This window comes from Macaca mulatta, chromosome 1 (assembly GCF_049350105.2).
Source record: "Macaca mulatta isolate MMU2019108-1 chromosome 1, T2T-MMU8v2.0, whole genome shotgun sequence".
Taxonomy (NCBI): domain Eukaryota; kingdom Metazoa; phylum Chordata; class Mammalia; order Primates; family Cercopithecidae; genus Macaca; species Macaca mulatta.
Genome location: NC_133406.1, coordinates 115,302,706 through 115,322,419, shown reverse-complemented (window position 1 = coordinate 115,322,419; position 19,714 = coordinate 115,302,706). Strand labels below are relative to the sequence as shown.

At 44.2% G+C, this 19,714-nt stretch overlaps 2 protein-coding genes across 4 annotated transcripts in view; one reads left to right on the top strand and one right to left on the bottom strand.

Moving 5' to 3' along the window:
• Positions 1–13,661, top strand: part of RIIAD1 (regulatory subunit of type II PKA R-subunit domain containing 1) — a 43,389-nt gene extending 29,728 nt beyond the window's left edge. For both annotated transcript variants that reach the window (XM_002801775.4, XM_077946772.1), the window contains 3 exons: positions 8,111–8,397; positions 10,733–10,819; positions 13,058–13,661. The gene's annotated coding sequence lies outside the window, so the exon portion shown is untranslated. The remainder of the gene's footprint in view (positions 1–8,110; positions 8,398–10,732; positions 10,820–13,057) is intronic.
• On the bottom strand, positions 13,134–16,983 carry MRPL9 (mitochondrial ribosomal protein L9). Of its 2 annotated transcripts, NM_001265691.1 has the most exon segments (7): positions 13,150–13,660; positions 14,312–14,395; positions 14,928–15,029; positions 15,579–15,629; positions 15,843–15,967; positions 16,454–16,610; positions 16,792–16,983. In NM_001265691.1, coding segments are annotated over 7 exon segments (804 nt in total). In that variant the 5' UTR covers positions 16,945–16,983; the 3' UTR covers positions 13,150–13,528.
• Positions 16,984–19,714: the final 2,731 nt, after the last annotated feature.

The following is a 19,714-nucleotide window of genomic DNA, read 5'->3' as shown; positions in this document are numbered from 1 at the left end:
TTTTTAAGAGATGGGGTTTTAGCATGTTTCCTGGGCTGGTCTTGAACTCCTGGCCTCAAGCAGTCTGCCTTCCTCTGTCTCCCAAAGTGCTGAGATTACAGCCATGAACCACTGTACCGAGCCTTCCTCATCTTTTTGAATCACTACGTATATGAATCACTATGTTTATGTCTCCTGACAAACTTGGGAAGTTCTCAGTCATTATTTCTTGGTGTACTTTTTCAGCCCTGCCCTCTTTTGTTTCTTCTTGTGGGACTCCAGCGACAGGAGCCACAGGAGCATTAAATCTCTTGTTAGTCTCTCAGGTCCCTGGGGCTCTATTCATTTTCTCACTCTATTTTCTCTGTTGTTCAGATCGAGTAGTTTCTATTGTTTTACCGTATGCTGATTCTTCCCTTTGTTCTCTTTATTCTGCCATTGAGCCTATCCGCTGAGCTTTTCTATTTGGTTATTGTATTTTACAGTTTTAATATTTCTATTTGCTTCTTCCTTATACCTTCTATTTCTTTGCTGAAGTTGTATATTTTTAACTTTTTTTTAAGTGTGTTCAGAACTGCTTCTTGAAGCATTTCTATCATAGCTGCTTTAAAATCTTTGTCAGATATTCTAATATAGCTGCCATCTCAGTGTTGACATCTACTGTATTTTTTCATTCAGTTTGAGATCTGGACATTTTTGTATTATGTTATAAGACTTTGGATCTTAATTTAAAATTTTTATTTTAACTGACTTTGTCTGTCACTGCTTTGGCATGAGAGGGGGTGTCATTTCATTGCTGCCAGGTGAAGGGAGAAGTTCAGATTTCCCTCTGTACCTCTGTTGACACTCAAGCGGGACAGGTCTCCTCCTTACTGCTGGATGGGGCTGCTTGTTCCAGCCCCACGTGGTCTCTCCTGATACTGTGGTAGAGGTGGCCTCATTACCTGTGGGTGATGGTTAAGGTCCTGACTCTACTAGGCCTCCTCTGATACCAACCGAGCAGGAAAGCAGAGGGGTACCTCATTTCTGCCAGATGGATGTCCAGGTTCCCCATGGACACCACGGTCTTTATTGCCACCACGCTCACAGAGAGGAGGGCTCATTACTGGCTGGCTGGGACAAAAGTCCCAGTTCCCTACTTGGCCTTGTGTGACACCACTCTAGTGAGGGTATTGGGGTGGCCTGTTGCAACCTTGAGAGAGTGGAAGTCTAGGTTTCCCACTTAGTTTTGGCATGGGTTGGGGTAGGGCCACTGTAGTAGAGTTCTCTGGAGAAACAGAACCAATGGAATATATGTATAAATTGGCTCATGTGATTATGGAGGCTGAGAAATCCCATGATCTGCCATCTGCAAACTAGAGCCCCAGAAAAGTCCGTGGTGTAATGTCAGTCTGAGTCTGAAAGCCTGAGAACCAAGGGAGCCAGTGTTGTAAATTCCAGTCCAAGAGCAAGAGAAGACTGATGTCCCAGCTCAAGCAGGCAGGTAGGAAGCAAAACAGGGACATTTGTCCTTCCTTTGCCTTTCTGTTCTATTCAGGCCCTCAACAGACTGGATGACGTCACTCACACTGGGGGGAGTAATCTGCTTTACTGAGTCCATAGATTCAAAAGCTAATCTCATCCAGAAACACCTCACAGACCACCCAGAATAAAGTTTAATCTAGGCACCCTGTAGTATGGCTAAAAGTTCCTGTCTTACAGACTGCCCCTTGCCTTTGGCTAGCAGAAACAGGCTTTTGTTGGAGCTTTTCTTTTGCTTTTTGGTCTGTGCCCATTGGCATTTCCTGGTTGCTGGTTTCTTCAGCTCCAAGTGTCAAATAAATGGAGCTGAAAGAAAACTCAGAGAACTCACCACTGTGGTATTTCTTGGGTCTTTAGGTTTCTATCCAGTCTGCTTTCTTTTCTCCACCTTTCCAAGTCTTCTTATGTTTAATAAATAATTTCCAGGGTTTACGGTTGTTCTAGGAGTGGTGAAAATACATTACCCCATCCTCCCAGAGGCAGAAGTTCCATCCAGTGTATTTTCCATTTCAGATATATTTTTCATCTCAAGAAGTTCCATTTTGGTCTTTTAAGAATACCTTCCATTTCTCTCATTATATTTTTGTTTTTCTTTACATTATTTAACTAACAGATTAAATATGTTCACTTTAAATTTAATTCAGTATGATACTGTTAACCTTTACAAAAAGAAAACTAGGAAAATGGCTAAATATTTATTTCTAGAACCCCTAATCTCACATATTTTTAAGTTCAGAACTAAAATACTATGTCTCCTCTGAGGCCCTAGTGAAATTAATAGTATAAACTCCTTTTTTGAACTTTTTCTCCTGACTGGGTCTGTTTTTATTTTTTTTAATTGACAAATAAAACTTGTATGTGTTTGTAGGGTACAACATGATGTTTTGATATATGTATACATTGTGGAATGGCTAAACCTAGCTAATTAACACATATATTACCTCACGTACTTATCATTTTTTGTGTGGTAAGAGCACATAAAATCTATTTTCTTTTTCTTTTTTTTTTTTTTTTTTTTTTTTGAGATGGAATTTTGCTCTTGTTGCCCAGGCTGGAGTGTAATGGCACAATCTCAGCTCACCGCAACCTCCACCTCCCGGGTTCAAGTGATTCTCCTGCCTCAGACTCCCCAGTAGCTGGGATTACAGGCACGCGCCACCACGCCCAGCTATTTTTTGTATTTTTAGTAGAGATGGGGTTTCACCATATTGGCCAGGCTGGTCTCAAACTCCTGACCTCATGATCCACCCGCCTTGGCCTCCCAAAGTGTTGGGATTACAGGCGTGAGCCACAGCGCCTGGACATAAAATCTATTTTCTTAGCAATTTTCAAGCATGCAATAGATTATTAACTATAGTCTTTATGTTGTACAATAGATCGCTTGAACTTATTCCTTCTAACTGAAATTTTATATTATTTGACCAACACTTAGGTTGATTTCATATCTTGGCTGTTGTGAACAGTGCTGCAATGAACATGGAGTGCAGACACCTCTGTGACATAATGATTTTGTTTCCTTCAGGTATACACCCAGAAGTGAGATTGATGGATCATATAGTATTTCTATTTTTTGGTTTTTTTTGTTTTTACTTTTTTCTTTTTAGTACCACAGAAAAGTCTTCAATGGTAGTTAGAGTTTTGATTTTTAAAGAAATTACCATTTTCCATAATGGCTGTACTAACTGAAAATCCCAACAGTGGACCAGGGTTCTCTCTTCTCCTTATTCTTACCAACACTTATTATCTTTTGTCTATTAGTAGCCATTCTAACAGATGTGAGGTGACGTTTCATTATGGCTTTAATTGAGCATTTTTTCGTATACTTGTTGGTCATTTCTTCATTTGAGAAATGTCTATTCAGGCCCTTTGCCTTTTTTTTTTTTTTTTTTTTTTTGAGACTGAGTCTCACTCTATTGCCCAGGCTGGAGTGCAGTATTGGGATCTCAGCTCACTGCAACTCTGGGTTCAAGCAATTCTCCTGTCTCAGCCTCCCCAGTAGCTGGGATTACAGGCGTGTACCACCACACCCGGCTAATTTTTGTATTTTTAGTAGAGACGGGGTTTCACCATGTTGGCCAGGCTGGTCTCAAACTCCTGACTTCAAGTGATCTGCCTGCCTTGGCCTCCCAAAGTGCTGGGATTACAGGTGTGAGCTTCTGCACCCGGCCCTTTGCCCATTTTTAAAGTCAGGTCATTTGCTTTCTCGCTATTGAATTGTTAGATTTCCTTATATATTTTGGATATTAACCCTTTGTCAAATGTATGGTTTGTAGATATTTTCTCCCACTGGGTAGGTTGTCTCTTTGTTGATTTTTTGCTTTGCTGTGCAGAGGCTTTTTATTTTGATGCAATTCTGTTTGTCTACTTTTGATTTTGTTGCTTGTGCTTTTGGGCTCATATCTAAAAAATCATTTTTCAGACCAATGTCATGGAGCTTTCCCCCTATGTTTTCTTCTGGTAGTTTTATTGTTTCTGGTCTTACATGTAAGTCTTTACCCCATTTTGAGTTGATATTTACATATGGTATGAAATAAGGGTCTACTTTCATTTCCTTTATTTCATTCTTAAGAACATGAAGGCCAGGTGCGGTGGCTCACACCTGTAATCCCAGCGCTTTGGGAGGCCGAGGTGGGAGGATCATCTGAGGTCAGGAGTTTGAGACCAGCCTGGACAATATGGTGAAACCCCATCTCTACTGAAAAAAATCAGCTGGGCATGGTGGCCGGCGCCTGTAATCCCAGCCACCGGGGAGACTAAAACAAGAGAATCACTTGAACCGGGGAGGTGGAGGTTGCAGTGAGCTGGGATCACACCACTGTACTCCAGCCTGGGCAATAAGAGTGAAACTCTATCTCAAAAAAAAAAAAAAAAGCATATTTATATCTCTTTTAATGTCCTGTCTACTAATTCCACCATTTCTGACATTTCTGGGACTGTTTCTTTTGGTTCTGGGTAACATTTTCCTATCTATTTTTTTTTTTTTTTTTTTTTTGAGACGGAGTCTTGCTCTGTCACCCAGGCTGGAGTGCAGTGGCCAGATCTCAGCTCACTGCAAGCTCCTCCTCTCGGGTTCACGCCATTCTCCTGCCTCAGCCTCCCGAGTAGCTGGGACTACAGGCACCCGCCACTTTGCCCGGCTAGTTTTTTGTATTTTTTAGTAGAGACGGGGTTTCACCGTGTTAGCCAGGATGGTCTCGATCTCCTGACCTCATGATCCGCCCGTCTCGGCCTCCCAAAGTGCTGGGATTACAGGCTTGAGCCACCGCGCCCAGCCTTCCTATCTATTTTTACAATCCTTTTTTTTTTTAAGAGACGGAGTCTTACTGTGTTGCCCAGGCTAAAGTTCAGTGGCTTTTATTGGGTGTGATCGTAGTGTATTACAGCCTCAAACTCCTGGCCTCAAGTGATCCTCCTGCCTCAGCCTCCTGAGTAGCTGGGACTACAGGTACATGCCACCACATCCAGTACAATAATATTAAATTGAATGTCAGACCTTGGGAATTTGATTTTGTTCAGTGCTAGGTTTTGTTGCATTTCTCTAATGAGTGTTGGACTTGGTTCTGCCATGCTTGGTATCAGTTCGATCATCAGTGCTTGCTTTCAAGCTTTGCATGATGGCTCCAGAGTAACCTTTATTCTATCGTTCACTACTAAGTCCTTTTAAAGTCTCTATGTGATGCCCCATGTATTATAGGATCTATTCATATGGGCTGTCAGGAACATAAACAAAATATTCCCAATCTTGTGTAAGTTCTGAGAATTGTTTGGCCTTTCATTTTCTGTTGTTGTTGTTGTTGTTGTTTTTAACCCCCTGCCCTGTGGAATTTTACCTCATTAACGTACATACCAGTATTCAGCCAAAGTTTTGAGGTCTGGGACCTCTTGGCAGATCTCCAAAGCCCTCTCTATATCATTCCCTCGTCTCTAGTGTTTTCCCTTTTAATCTTTATTTTCTTTTCTTTTTTTCTTTCTTTTTTGTTTATTATTTTTTTGAGATGGAGTTTCGTTCTTGTTGCCCAGGTCGGAGTGCAATGGTGCGATCTCGGCTGACCACAACCTTGAACCCGGGTTCAAGCGATTTTCCTGCCTCCGTCTCCTGAATAGTTGGGATTACAGGCATGCGCCACCATACCCAGCTAATTTTGTATTTTTAGTAGAGACGGGGTTTCTCCATGTTGGTCAGGCCAGTCTCAAACTCAATCTCAGGTGATCCGCCTGCCTCGGCCTCCCAAAATGCTGGGATTATAGATGTGAGCCACCATGCCTGGCCTTCCCTCTTAATTTCTAGCCAACGCATTCTCCACCAACTCTAATCTGTTTTCTCTACTCAATGAGACTGCTAGCTCTATTGGGGCTCCCCTCTCTGCACTGCTCCTAACAGTGTAGTGCAGGAAACTGCCTCTAGGCAGTAAGCTGAGGCAATCATGTGACTCACCTTGTTTCCCTTTTGTCAGTTAAAATTCTGCACTACTGGCTTTCCATTGTCTATAAATATTTCTTTCATAATTTTATCTGGTTTCATAGTTGTATAGTGGGAAGGCAATTTCTGTAGCTGTACTTCCTTCTTGGGAGAAGCGAAAGTCTTATTGGGACAATTTTTCAGGTGGAAACAATTTACTAAAAAGGCTATGTCTCTAGCAGAAAGGACCCTGAGACACCATGACAAGTATATAAGGTAGTAATTTTCCCAATCCTAACCCACAGGGACTTAAGATCTTTTATTTTCATAACACACATGAGAGAAAGAGGACTATGCAAACATTTAAAGCACTGTTGGAGAGTCCATTGACATTGACACCCTAGGATCTGAAGCTCCACTCTGTTAGAGTGGTAGGGTGTGGAGGGTAGGTAATAATTGTATTCCAGCTCCAGGTCTGACTCTCAGTAGGTCTATCAGGTTTACACTCACCTAGTGGTTATTTCATGAGTCCTTAACGGACAGTTGGAATAGACATATTTGACAGTTGGCAGAACCACCAGGTTGGTTTTTTGGTGTGTGATGTAGGAAATATCATAGTGAGGAAGACCAACATGAAGTGCCTGGAACTGCCTCTACCATTCCGGACCAATATAATAAATAAAAATTACCTACATCAGTGCCCCGCTTGAAGACCTAAAGCATGCAGAGTTGGTGGTGCCCATCATATTGCCATTTAATTCACTTGTCTGGCAACTGCTAAAACTAGACAGATCTTGGAGAATGAGTATGGATTACTGCAATCTCAATCAACAAATAATGCTAATTCTATCTGCTGTTCCAAATGTGGTATGTTTGCTGGAAAAGATTAACATAGCCTACATGGTATGTATTGATCTGGACAGTGAACCCTTTTTCATCCCTGTGAAAAGGAAGACCATAAAAGCTTGCTTCCACTGAGATGAGCAATAATATACATTTACAGTTTTGCCTCTGGACCGTGTAAACTCTCCTGCCTCTGTCATAATATAGTCTGAAGGGACCTGGACCATTCGGACATTCCATAGGACATCCCATTACTGCACTGATGACATCATGGTAATTGTACAGGATGAACCTGAAATGATGCCTATATCAGAGGCCTTGGTAGGATAAATTTTCTTCAAATAGTACTGCAAGAACCCTAAAAATATTCAGGATTTTGCCAGATCAGTGAGGTTTTTAAAAGTCCAGTGGTCTGAAGCATACCAGGGCATTCCCTCCAAAGATGATAAGATGAAATTTTGCATCTCATGTTTCTCACCACTAAAAAGCACAATGCCTTGCAAACATCTTGGGGTCTGTTGCTAGCATATTCCACACTTGGGAATGTTGCTCTGACCCAAATATCAGGTGACACAAAAGGCTGCCAATTTTGAGTGGGTCCCAGAGCAGGAAAAAGCTCTGTAACAGGTCAAGACTGTGGTACAAATGGCCCTGCTGCTTGGCTCACAAGACACCATATTATATTAGACGTGTCAGTGGTGAGAAAAGATCATATACTGTTAGTGATAAATCCCAATAGTAAGTCACACACCCCCTATAGTGCTGGAGCAATGCCATGCCATCTGAAACAGAGCACTATACACCTTTCAAAAGAGAGCTCCTGGAATGCTACTGAGTCCTAGTTGAGACAATGTGCTTACCTATGGGACGGTAAGTGATGATGTATTATAACCTGGGTTCTGTCAAACCCACAAGTCATAAGGCTGGGTGGGTCTACCAGTCATCCTTCATAAAATGAAAGTGGTATATGTAGAATTGGGCACAAGCAGGGCTGGAAGGCAAAAGTGAGCTACATAAGCAGGTGCCCAGATCCCCTGTCACCCACCACTGATGCACTGGTGGTTCTTTCTCAGTTTACATCTGTAGCCACATTGGTCGGCGATCCCTCATGACATGATGACAGAAGAGGAAAAAGGCTGAGCTTGGTTAATGTACAGGTTGTCTCAGTAGGTGAAAGTAAGCTGGAAATACACTGTGGCTGCACTATGGCCCCACTTAGAGATGGCCTGTGTACCTGCCAGAAGAAAGAATATATATAGATTCATGGGCCTGGAAGACAAACTGGAAGATTAAAAACGAGGAAGTGTGGGGGAAAGGCACATAATGTACCTGAGAATGGGTGTACAGTGTATGATTTTTGTATTGCAGGTTTTTTCCCATCAGATAACATCCACCACAGAAAAGGCACCAACCAAGCAGATGGAATGACTTCGCCAAATAATCTTAACCAGGCTTTATTGCTGGCACCCCAATGCTGGCAAAGTGATCATATGAATGGAGGAGCCACAGTAGAGCTAATGTAAGTGTTCAACATCATGGACTCATCAAGTCTGATCTAACTACTGCATCAGTGAAATGTCCAGCTTGCTAGCAACAAAGACTAACTCTTAGCCTGATATCACCATTCGTCAAGGAAACCATCCAGCCACTTGGTGGTAAGTTGATTACACTGTATCCTTGCTACCTTGGAAGGGGAAGTGTTCTATATTGAAGGGGCATTGATGTATATTATGGGTATTGGTTTGCCTTTCCTGCCTGCACAGCCTTGGTCAGCAACACCATCCAAAGGTTTACAAAATTTTGATCCATTGGCCTGAAATCTTGTGTAGCATTGCATCAAACCAAGAGACCCACTTGATAGCAAGGAGGTAGAATGCTGGGTACATGATGGTGGGATCGGCTTTAATCACATACCATACTATGCAGAAGCTGCTCCCTGATACAGTGCTTTCTTGTGGGAAGGCAGGGACCCCAACAGAGGAAGCCATGGCAGAAGAACATAAATTGTGAAGATTTCATGGACATTTGTCCATTTGTCACTTCCGCAATCAATACTCTTGTGATTTCCTATGCCTGTCTTTATTTTAATCTCTTAATCCCGTCATCTTCGTAAGCTGAGGATATATGTTGCCTCAGGACCCTGTGACGATTAACTGCACAAATTGTTTGTAAAACACGTGTGTTTAAACAATATGAAATCTGGGCACCTTGAAATAAGAACAGGATAACAGTGATGTTCAGGGAACAAGGGAGATAACCATCAGGTCTGACTGCCTGAGAGCTGGGCGGAACAGAGCCATATTTCTCTTCTTACAAAAGTGAGTAGGAGAAATATTGCTGAATTCTTTTTCTCAGCAAGGAACAGCCCTGAGAAAGAGAATGCATTCCTAGGGCGAGGTCTCTACAATGGCCACTCTGGGAGTCTGTCTTATACGGTTGCAGATAAGGGATGAAATAAGCCCCGGTTTCCCGTGGCGCTACCAGGCCTATTAGGATGAGGAAATTCCCGCCTAGTAAATTTTAGTCAGACCGGTTGTCTGCTCTCAAACCCTGTCTCCTAATAAGATGTTATCAATGACAATGCATGCCCAAAACTTCATTGGCAATTTTAATTTCACCCTGGTGCTCTGCCCCCATTTGCCTTGTGATATTTTATTGCCTTGTGAAGCATGTGATCTCTGTGACCTACACCCTATTCGTACACTCCCTCCCCTTTGAAAATCACTAAAAAAAACTTGCTGGTTTTACGGCTCAGGGGGCACCATGGAAAATGCCGACATGTGATGTCTCCCCCAGACACCCAGCTTTAAAATTTCTCTCTTTTGCACTCTTTCCCTTTATTTCTCAGACTGGCCAACACTTAGGGAAATAGAAAAGAACCTACGTTGAATTATCAGGGGTGGTTCCCCCAATAGTGCTTGTTAAAAGCACAGCTAAGGCACCAGATTGGAGATGATACCTTGTAAGGAGGAGGCATCATCCTTCATGATGCAGTACATACCCGACCGAGACCAATTGCCATTGAATAGTATATCCTTAAGGAAAATATATGGCTCTGGGGAACAAAGGGTGGGTGTAGGAGCAGCCCACCATTATCATCACTCCCAGTGATCCAATTGGAGAAACTGTGCCTTCTATCCCAACTCTGGTCTCTAAGGGTTTAGAAGTCCTGGTTCCCAGAAGGGGAATATTTGCACCAGTGGACACACTGAGTCTCACTAAACTTTAAGCTATGGCAGGCACCAGATTACTCCAACTCACTACCAAGAGACAAGAAAGCAAGGAAAGGAGTCATTATCAGGAGGTGGGGCTGCTATTACACAGTGGGGACAGGGAAGAATATATTGGGCACCCAGATCATCCACTTGAGTATGTTTCTCCTTGCCCAATTTTGATGATAAATGAACAAGTGCAGTCATAGCCTGAGAAGGGCATGATAGCCAGGTACCTCATCTGGTAACCCCCATGAACCAGAGGTACAAGTCTCAGGGAGTTAGGGAAAGATCAACAATGGGTAGTAGAGAAGGGAGGTGAATGCCAGTTGCAAACTCAAGCTACAGCAGCAGAGGCTGTGGCCTGTCCCAGACCTTCCTCTTTTAAGTTTCCCCAGAAAGAGATCCATCAGAATCCTGAAGAAACCATTCCAGAACTAATGAAACAAATCAGTCTGAGCAGTGCAAGGGGTGGACTGTAGTGTTGACTGCAGTGTGCTGCCCATATCTTCCCCTTCAGGACTGAAGCTGCTATGAATGCTGACAGCCGTCACCTGTGCCCCATTCGGGGCCTGCCTTTGGCTGAAGTCAGCCAACTCACTCAAGATCATACCCCTTTCCTGGTCAAGTAGGGAGATAAGGTCCAGCCTATTTGTCCTATTAGGGCATCCGGTAGAGCCATCCTTGTTTGAGTTCCTGGTTGACTGAGGCATTTGTTAAGACTGCATCAGCTCAATTTCTCCCTCTACCCAATTCTACTGCCTTTACTCCCCTACAGGTGTTGATGCAGATAACTCCTCCCAATAAACTTCCTGCACATGAATCTCCAACACAGTGTTTTTGCCAAGAACGCAACCTGTGGCAGGTATTTAAATGCTTTTTAAGGTTAGCTGTATTAAATGTGTTGCTCAATTTCAGAGAGCTTCATGATGGTCATGTTGAGAGATGCTGTGTTTAACGAGCCTACCATTTCAAGGACAATAGGAATGGGGATCACTGAAATGGCAAATTTCAGTGGGCTTGGGGCTCATGATGAGGCTGCAGGTCCTCTCCAAACCTCAGGAGCGTGTACAGGATGGCAGAACTCTATGCTTCAGTTTGGGGGTTAATTCTGGGTGTCCCCAACACACTAGGGATTAACTGGGGTACGGAAGTGTATCCATCTGCTTCAATCTAGATTAGCGCTTCCTAAATGCTGGGGTCTCTGCAAGTTAATGGAGGCTCAAACCTTTCAGGAAGTTCTGTTAAATCCAAGACTGAGTGTGCCTACCAAAAGCAGCCAACCATCTTTCAAAACAAGAGGGTCCTGCTGGGAGATACTGGCAATGATAAGTTCCTATAGGACCATAAGATCAGTCTGCAGCTGGGCGCGGTGGCTCATGCCTGTAATCCTAGCCCTTTGGAAGGCTGAGGTGGGTGGATCACCTCAGGTCAGGAGTTCAATACCAGCCTGGCCAACATGGTGAGACCCCGTCTCCACTAAAAAAATACAAAATTAGCTGAGTGTGGTGGCAGGCACCTGTAATCCCAGCTATTCGGGAGGCTGAGGCAGGAGAATCGCTTGAACCCAGGAGGTGGAGATTACAGTGAGCTGAGACTGTGCCATTGCACTCCAGCCTGGGCAACGAAGAGAGAAACTCCATCCCTAAAAAAAGAAAATCAGTTTTGGCGTCAATATACCTGTATAGGCCGAGGGCACCTATATTTACACTGATTGCCCCTTCATTGGTAACGTCTCCATCTGAGGGTGGATCCTGTCTGCATGGTGACCAAGATAAAAGATGCAAAAGATCAACATCATCCACCAAGATTATTTCCACTACATGTATAAGTACAGTTGCTTCAAGAAGCACAAGAACATGTTAATGCACCCATCCCCTTGCATCAGGGATGTCCAGATCAGCAACATCATCATGGTTGGGTAAGCACCAGCATGAGCAAGATGGTGCACTTCAACATGCTCATGGTCCCCAGTGCCACCAAGAAGCAATTCCAGTTCTGAGTCTGGATGCCTGCCTACTCCCTAATATGTTATTTTCCTATTAAAAAAAAAAAAGGTGAGGAGGGGAGAAATGCTAAATTTCAGATAGTGCCAGCGCCAGACTTGAGTTATAGAGCTCTGTCAAGTATGAAGTTGGCTATAGTTATCAGTGCAACTATTGATGACAGACTTTCTCATTAGCTGAGAAGGGATGAAAGTGAATGGAAGTGCTTAACTGACTCAGAGTGGTAGGTGAGCTCAAATAGGAAAGAAACCAACATCTGGTATGGTATGGATAGCAAAGGAGTCAATGATCCCATCTACTACCCTAAACTGAATGACCTCACACTGTATTTGAGTGACCTTGGCACAATCCACCTGAAAATGAATGTTCTTTTTTCTACTAATGAAACTCTGAACTTACAGAAAACTATTTACTTTCAGGCCAGGCGTGGTGGCTCATGCCTGTAATCCCAGCACTTTGGGAGGCTGAGGTGGGTGGATCGTGAGGTCAGGAGTTTGAGACCAGCCTGGTCAATATGGTGAAACCCTGTCTCTAGTAAAAATATAAAAAATTAGCTGGGTGCTGCGGCACATGCCTGTAGTCCCAGCTACTTGGGAGGCTGAGGCAGGAGAATCACTTGAACCTGGAAGGTTGCAGTGAGCGGAGATCATGCCACTGCACTCCAGGCTGGGCGACAAAGCGAGACTCCGTCTCAAAAAAGAAAAAAAAAAAAAAGAAAGAAAACTATCTACTTTCCTTATCTCCCATCAAGACATCCATTCATCCATTCCAGAGTTACCTCACGACTAGCTCCCTATCTTAATCTTGGTGAAGGAAATTAAGGTAACTTCTTTTTCAGAATTTCGGGAGCTGGTTCAAGGAACAAGGTTCCCTTTTAAAGCTTCTTTCATCCCAGCTTTCCAACAATTACCCTTAGGCCTTATTCAGGTCTTAGAGAAGTAGAATCCATTGTGCTTATTCACACTGATGACTACATCAATATATCTAAGAAGAGTAAGTGTTAAGACCAAACACATCATCAACTTGTTCAGCACAATTTGTTCATACCACAGTAACTGTGGGATGCAGTCTAAGATACTCTCTTCTTTCCTTTGTAGCAGCAAACCTCTGTGGCTCAAGGAAGTATGTCAGCTGGATGTCCTGTCCCATCTACTCAAGACCAATAAACAACACTTAAAAAGAACATAATCTCTTTATGTCTGCTTGGGATACAAATGTTCAGTTTGGATGATGAGAATGTGGCAAGTACTGGAGACAATGGCTGGTTCTTCTGTTTGTCCCAATAAACTCCAATGGAGGAACAAGCTAAACAGGTTTTGGATAGTTTCGGTCTATTGTATCTGGCTTATCAAATCTACAGCCTGGTACTTCTGGAACAAGACTGCCCCAGTGACGATAGTTAAAGATGGCGAAAATGAAGAATTCAACATGTATACGCAGTGCAGTCTGATGTCTTCGGATGTTCTCTAAAATTCTGCATTTGGTCAGAACTGGGAGTGAGATCAAGGTGCTTGCCCATTTCTGCTCCACTGCTCCTGATTCTGCTTTGCTGTCTTGGAGGGAGAGATTTAGATCTGGGGGCTGGTGGGGCCCATGCTCTTGGCAGCTTGCTGAGCTAACCAGTACTTATACCTTTTGGTCTTGGGCTTCTCAAAGTTCACCACAGACATAGGCACTCTTATAGTATCAAGCCCATTTACCTGCACACAAAACAATGGAAATTCTCAGAGATCAGTCAGGTAGGTAAGAATTAACACTACCTAATCCCAGCTTTTCACCCTGACTTTTCTCCCAGTCAGAAAAAGGAGAGCTAGGGCTGGGCACAGTGGCTCATGCCTGTAATCCCAGCACTTTGGGAGGCTGAGGCGGATGGATCACCTGAGGTCAGGAGTTTGAGGCCAGCCTGGCCAACATGGGGAAACCCTGTCTCTACTAAAATACAAAAATTAGCCGGGTATGGTGGCATATGCCTGTAATCCCAGCTACTAGGCGGGCTGAGGCAGAAGGATCGCTTGAACCTGGGAGGTAGAGGTTGCAGCGAGCTGAGATCATGCCACTGCACTCTAGCCTGGGCAACAGAGTGAGACTCCATCTCAAAAAAAAAAAAAAAAAAAAAAAAAAAAGAGAAAAAGAAAAAAGGGAGAGCTAGGTGCCAGGTGCGGTGGCTAATGCCTGTAGTCCTAGCTAGCTACCTGGGAGGCTGAGGTGGGAGGATCACTTGAACCCAGGAGTTTGAATCCAGCCTGGGCAATGAAACAAAACCCTGTCTTGGGAAAGAAAAAGGAAAAAAAGGAAAAAGGGGGTGAAAAAGGAGAAAGAAAAGAAGAAAAGAAAGTATGCAAAACACTCACCGTCACCTCACACCAATACTCGCCCCACCGTGTGATAGGCTCTTCTGGTAACTTTAATGTATGTGGGGCAACCACAACACCAAGCTGGAAAAAAAAAAAATCTCAGCTCAAATGAACTGTTTTCGTGACTGCCACTTTAGGTAACCTCATAAAGAGGGTTACAGGATTTCCTGCACAGGGATGAATAAAACTGGGGTGTCTACTCTGGCTGATTCCATGGGAGAGAAGGGCATACACCTTCATAGACAGTAGTAGAGAAATTCAATTCTGATTTCTCAGAAAGGGAGGTAGATTCACAGAGAAACAGGGTTTGAGGCCAAAACCACTTCATCTACAGAAGTAACAATTCTCCAGTGAGTCACAAATCCCTAGCATTTCCCTAGGTAGACAGGAAATAAATGGAAACCATCACCTTTTCCTACCAATCTTCAAATTCTATGTGACCATCCTCAGTCCTTAGCCATTTCCTTCCCACACGCCTGCAAACCAACCAAGAATACTTTCCCTAACTACAGCTGGATGATCACACCCCTCCCTAACAAAGGGATCAATCTCAGGCCTCCTTCCCAGAGGCAGCTTCCACCTCAGGGGTAGAGTGGTTTTTGGGAACACTCACATTCTTGAAGAAGTGGCGGGCAACTATTTCAGGGTTCAGCTCCCATTTGACATTGTTCTTCATTCCTACCTCCAGGCGACAGCTTTTTAGAAATTTCACTGTCTGAAAGGAATTATGAGTTGGAGTCAAAGGAGAGGAAACATGTCAGGTCACAAGGTATGCAAGCCAAGCACGATGGCTCACGCCTGAAATCCCAGCACTTTGGAAGGCCAAGGTGGGTGGATCACTTCAGCCCAGGAGTTTGAGACCAGCATGGCCAACATGGTGAAACCCCGTCTCTACCAAAAATACAAAAATTAGCTGGGTATAGTGGCGGGCGCCTGTACTGATTATCTTCTCATGTGTCTATGTTCTCTCCAACTTGTACATAAATATCCTTGAAGGTGGAGGCCTCATCTCAGACTATTCCATGGGTTCCCTGATTCCCAGATTGGGACCTCCCTTGGTACTTTAGGGCACTTCACCCAACACATCAGGGATCTCCCAAGAGGTCTCCATACCGGTTTTGTGGGGCAGCCACAACACTTCCCCTTTCTCCCACTCTTGGATCTGCCTGCAATCAGGAGACCTCAAGGGAATCAGGAAGACTCTCAGGGTAAGGTTGTTAAGTCTTGTAAGTGATCAATAAATACTTTTTACGTTTCTACTCACCGCTTCACCTGCCTTGGTCTGGAGCTTCTCTAATTTTCCTTCTTGTCTCAGCTAGAAAAGAAAGTTAAAGATGAAAAGCAGTAAGAGAAAAATGAACCCATGTTAAATAGCATCAAACTATTCCCATGCTGGGCATTGGCTGGGCTTCTGGATTCCTGTTCTTCTAGTTCCTATTTCATTTTCAAGTTAAATATCAAAGGGAAGGAAGCTGCGAGAGAAAAGTTGTTTTATCTCTCCAAGTCTCTGTCCTTCCTTTGAGCTCACCGATTTCTCCTCTTCAAACAGCTTCTTGTTTTCAGGGGATGCATATACAGCCAGTCCCTGAGGAAGGAGTCCATTCCGGCCCAAAGATTTCCTCACTGACACCAGGTCACCCCGGACTCCAATATCTGTCAATGAGAACAGAGAGAGGGGATTAGAACCATCTAGGAGTCCCTAAAGAAAAGATGATCAAAGAGAGAAGCACCTCTTTCTCACAGTGCTTATTTTTCCTAAAAGAAATGCTAATTCATACTCACTAGGAACAAGATTTAAGAGACTGCTAATTAGTTTCTTTACGACTTGATGTATAAATTTAATATCCCCTGTATACAGGGAGGAGTTGTCCCATGAGAGGATGTCAGTTGTGGCACAAATTGTCAGGCTCCTCTCCCCACACCCTGTTAACGATGTTGCTTGCTGTCTTTATGTTTTAATTTTCAATGCTGGAGGCCAATGTCACAATCACAATAGTTTTTATGGCTTCCTCTTCTCACATATAGAGCTGATTATTTCCACAAAGAAAAAACAAGGCAAATAGTTGAGGGGGACAGGCAGGAAAAAGCTGATGCCAAATTGGACCAGCCTCAGAGGAGGAGCCTCGGCCCGGGCCTTACTCTCCACCGACTGCGTGAGGATGAGCTCCAGGTTTTCCTTGGGCCGATGCTTCGTGTCCTCCACCAGCTTATAGACGCGATGTCGCCGGTGCAGGCGCGGCTTCCGGCCCTCCCCGGCCAGCGGTACCTTCCACCAGCGCTCCACGATGACCGTGCCCTGGCGGCCAGGAAAGCGACGGTGAGCTAGTCTCCACAAGGAACACCGTCTCCCTCCACCACGGCCGCCAGCCCTTAAAGGAAAGCCCGCCACCCCCACATCGGCCCCCTCCAGGTCCCAGTGAGCCTCCAGGAACAATACTCGAGCGTTATCTACCCCCTACCCCAGACTCGGCCCTCACCCGATTTTGAGAGAGGCTGAAGTCGCGCGCCAGGCCAGGGGAGTTCCCTTCATGTCGCGGCCGCAGTAGCTCCTGGATACCTCCCCGCAGCAGCCGCTCAGTGCCCGCCCGTAGCAGAGTTCTGCCCGGAGCCGTGACCACGAGCGCCGCCATGTTCGCAGGCACAGAATGAGACCTAAGGGAGGACCCCAGCGTCGGGCGGCAGGAAAGGCCCCCGCCAGGGCTGCCTGCGGCGCGCCGGGGCGGCTTTGGTCTGGGCTGAGCTGGTGGATGGGGATTGGGCCGGGGGACAGATGGCAGTGCGGCTTGCCTATTTTTTCTTTTTGGCAGAGGGGAGGGACGCCCAGAATTACTGACTGATAATGGAATGAGTGTTAGGTGGACTGACGCCGGAAAAGACGCTCTTCCTCTGGAAAGTGTGGGCTTTGCTTTAGCTCTAGTTGCTGGGGTAACTTTTAATTCTGACGTTTTGTGATGACTGGATACTGACGGGAGAATGAATGATGCTCTCACTTTTCCTTACTTCAAATCTACCTAAAAGTAGTAAAGGATGGGATCCCTTGGAAAATTCTGCCAGCTCCAGGAAGAGCCTAACCCTTAATCATTACACTGCAGTATTTAAGCTAATAAAGGAGAATTCTAAATCACAAGCTGTGTAAGCCATAGAAAAAAAGCAACTATGGTAGGGCCCCGACAGTTCCCTCTGGGGAGGGTCTCAGTACTGGATAGAAGACCATAAAAATTGGATGAAAGAAGGTCCGTTTGGCAGAGATTATGGAAAGACTGGCCCTTAAACATACTGACCAGTCCTCCTTCCTGCTAAATACACTTTACGTGGCCTCCGGGACACCGGTCTTCTTCAGTCTCCTCTGCTGATTTCTCCTTTTCTCCCTGCTTCTTAGAATGCCCCCGGGACGGCCGGGGGCGGTGGCTCAAGCCTGTAATCCCAGCACTTTGGGAGGCTGAGACGGGCGGATCACAAGGTCAGGAGATCGAGACTATCCTGGCTAACACGGTGAAAACCCCGTCTCTACTAAAAAATACAAAAAAAAAAAAACCAAAAAAACAAAAAACAACTAGCCGGGCGAGGTGGCGGGTGCCTGTAGTCCCAGCTACTCGGGAGGCTGAGGCAGGAGAATGGCGTGAACCCGGGAGGCGGAGCTTGCAGTGAGCCAAGATCGCGCCGCTGCACTCCAGCCTGGGCGACAGAGCGAGACTCCGTCTCAAAAAAAAAAAAAAAAAAAAAAAAAAAAAACAAAAAAACAAACAAAGCCCCCGGGACTCCGTTTTTAAACCTTTACTCTTCTCAGTATACAGTCACTGTTGATCTCATCCGGTCTCGTGGCTTACAATACCATTTATATGCCAGTGACTCCCAAATTTCTAGTCCATCCTAGACATCTCCCAAACTCGTCTCAAATATTCAACTGTTACTCGTCATTTTCCTCTTATGTATCTAAAGGACACTTCAAAGTTAACTGTCCTAATTTATTTAAGGCCCCCCCCCCCCCGTCCCCAAAACTGCCCCATTTGCAGCCTTTCTCCTCTCAGTTGACAGAAACTCCATTCTTTCCATTCTAACTCTTTTCCCTCATACTCCATCAGGAAATCCTGTGGGTTCTACCTTTAAATTACAGATAGTCCCTGACTTGGATTTACAATTTTTGAGTTTGTAATGGTGTGAAGGTGATGTGCACTCAGTAGGACATCAATAAGTTACATGAAATATTCAACACTTTATTATAAAATAGGCTTTGTGTTAGATGATTTTACCCAACTGTCGGCTAAGTTGTCTGAGCATGTTTAAGGTAGGCTAGGCTAAGCTATGGTGTTTGGTAGGTGTATTATATGCATTTTCAACTTATGATACTTTCAACATATGATGGGTTTATCAGGACATAGCCCTATTGTAAGTCAAGGAGCACTTGTATTTCCAGAATCCAACCATTTGTCACCACCTCCAATGCTCTACCCTGGAATAAGACACGACTTTCTCCTGGATTACTGCAATAGTCCCCTAAAAGATATCCCTTCATTCTCTACAGTTTATAATTCTCTGTAGCTTATTTATAGCAGCCAGAATGATCTTTTTAAAGCATAAGTCAGATCATATCATTCTTCCACCCAAAACTTTGTAATGACTTTCTCCTTTACTCAAGGTAAAAGAAAAAGGCCATCAAATGGTCTACAAGGCCATACGTAATCTGACCCCATTAGCTCCTCTGTAGTTTACACTGCTCCACCCACAGTGGCCTCCTTGTTTCTTGAAAACAGCAGGCACATTTCCTGCTCAGGGCTTTTGCACTGGCTACTTCTGCATTGGATGCTCTTATCCTCAGATGCTGGCTTGGTTAACAACCTCACATCCTCCAAGTGTTTAAATGTCAGTTTTTTTCAATGAGAGATTACCCTATTTGTTATTGTAACCCTGACCCATCCCCTTCATGTTCCTTATCTTCCTTTATCTTGCTCTATTCCCCCCACCCCATAGCAGTTACCTTCTAACATACTAAATAATTTACTATGTTTATTTTTCTAGGGTTGTCCTCTCACTTTTGGAAGATATGCTCCTTAGGGCAGGGATTTGTTTTGTTCATTGATGTATCTCAAGCACCTAGAATAGTGCCTGGCTCATAATAGACCCTCGATAAATATTTGTTGAATGGATAAATATGCAGAGGTCTCAAATTGGCAGCCCCAGAACCAAATTTTGCTTACAATGTATCAACCTTTTTTTAGTAGTCGATATTTTTTTAAATTGGAGAAATTTACTACAAAACTCTCTTTCCAGTTTCTGTTCAAAAATCATATGATACAGCACCATCAAGTCTGCATTCCTGCATGGAACTGGATGGAACTGAGTTGTGTGGACTTCCTTTAGATAAGGTGTGAGCTTTCCTATTTTGCTACAGCCCTACCCTGC

Coding starts and splice junctions, on each gene's coding strand:
- MRPL9 (XM_077991785.1), bottom strand. CDS start 16,944: ATGGCGGCGCTCGTGGTCACGGCTCCGGGCAGAACTCTGCTACGGGCG. Junction 16,611..16,791: donor TCAGCCTCTCTCAAAATCGG/GTGAGGGCCGAG, acceptor CCTGGCCGCCAG/GGCACGGTCATCGTGGAGCG. Junction 14,396..15,578: donor AGACCAAGGCAGGTGAAGCG/GTGAGTAGAAAC, acceptor TTTTTTTTCCAG/CTTGGTGTTGTGGTTGCCCC.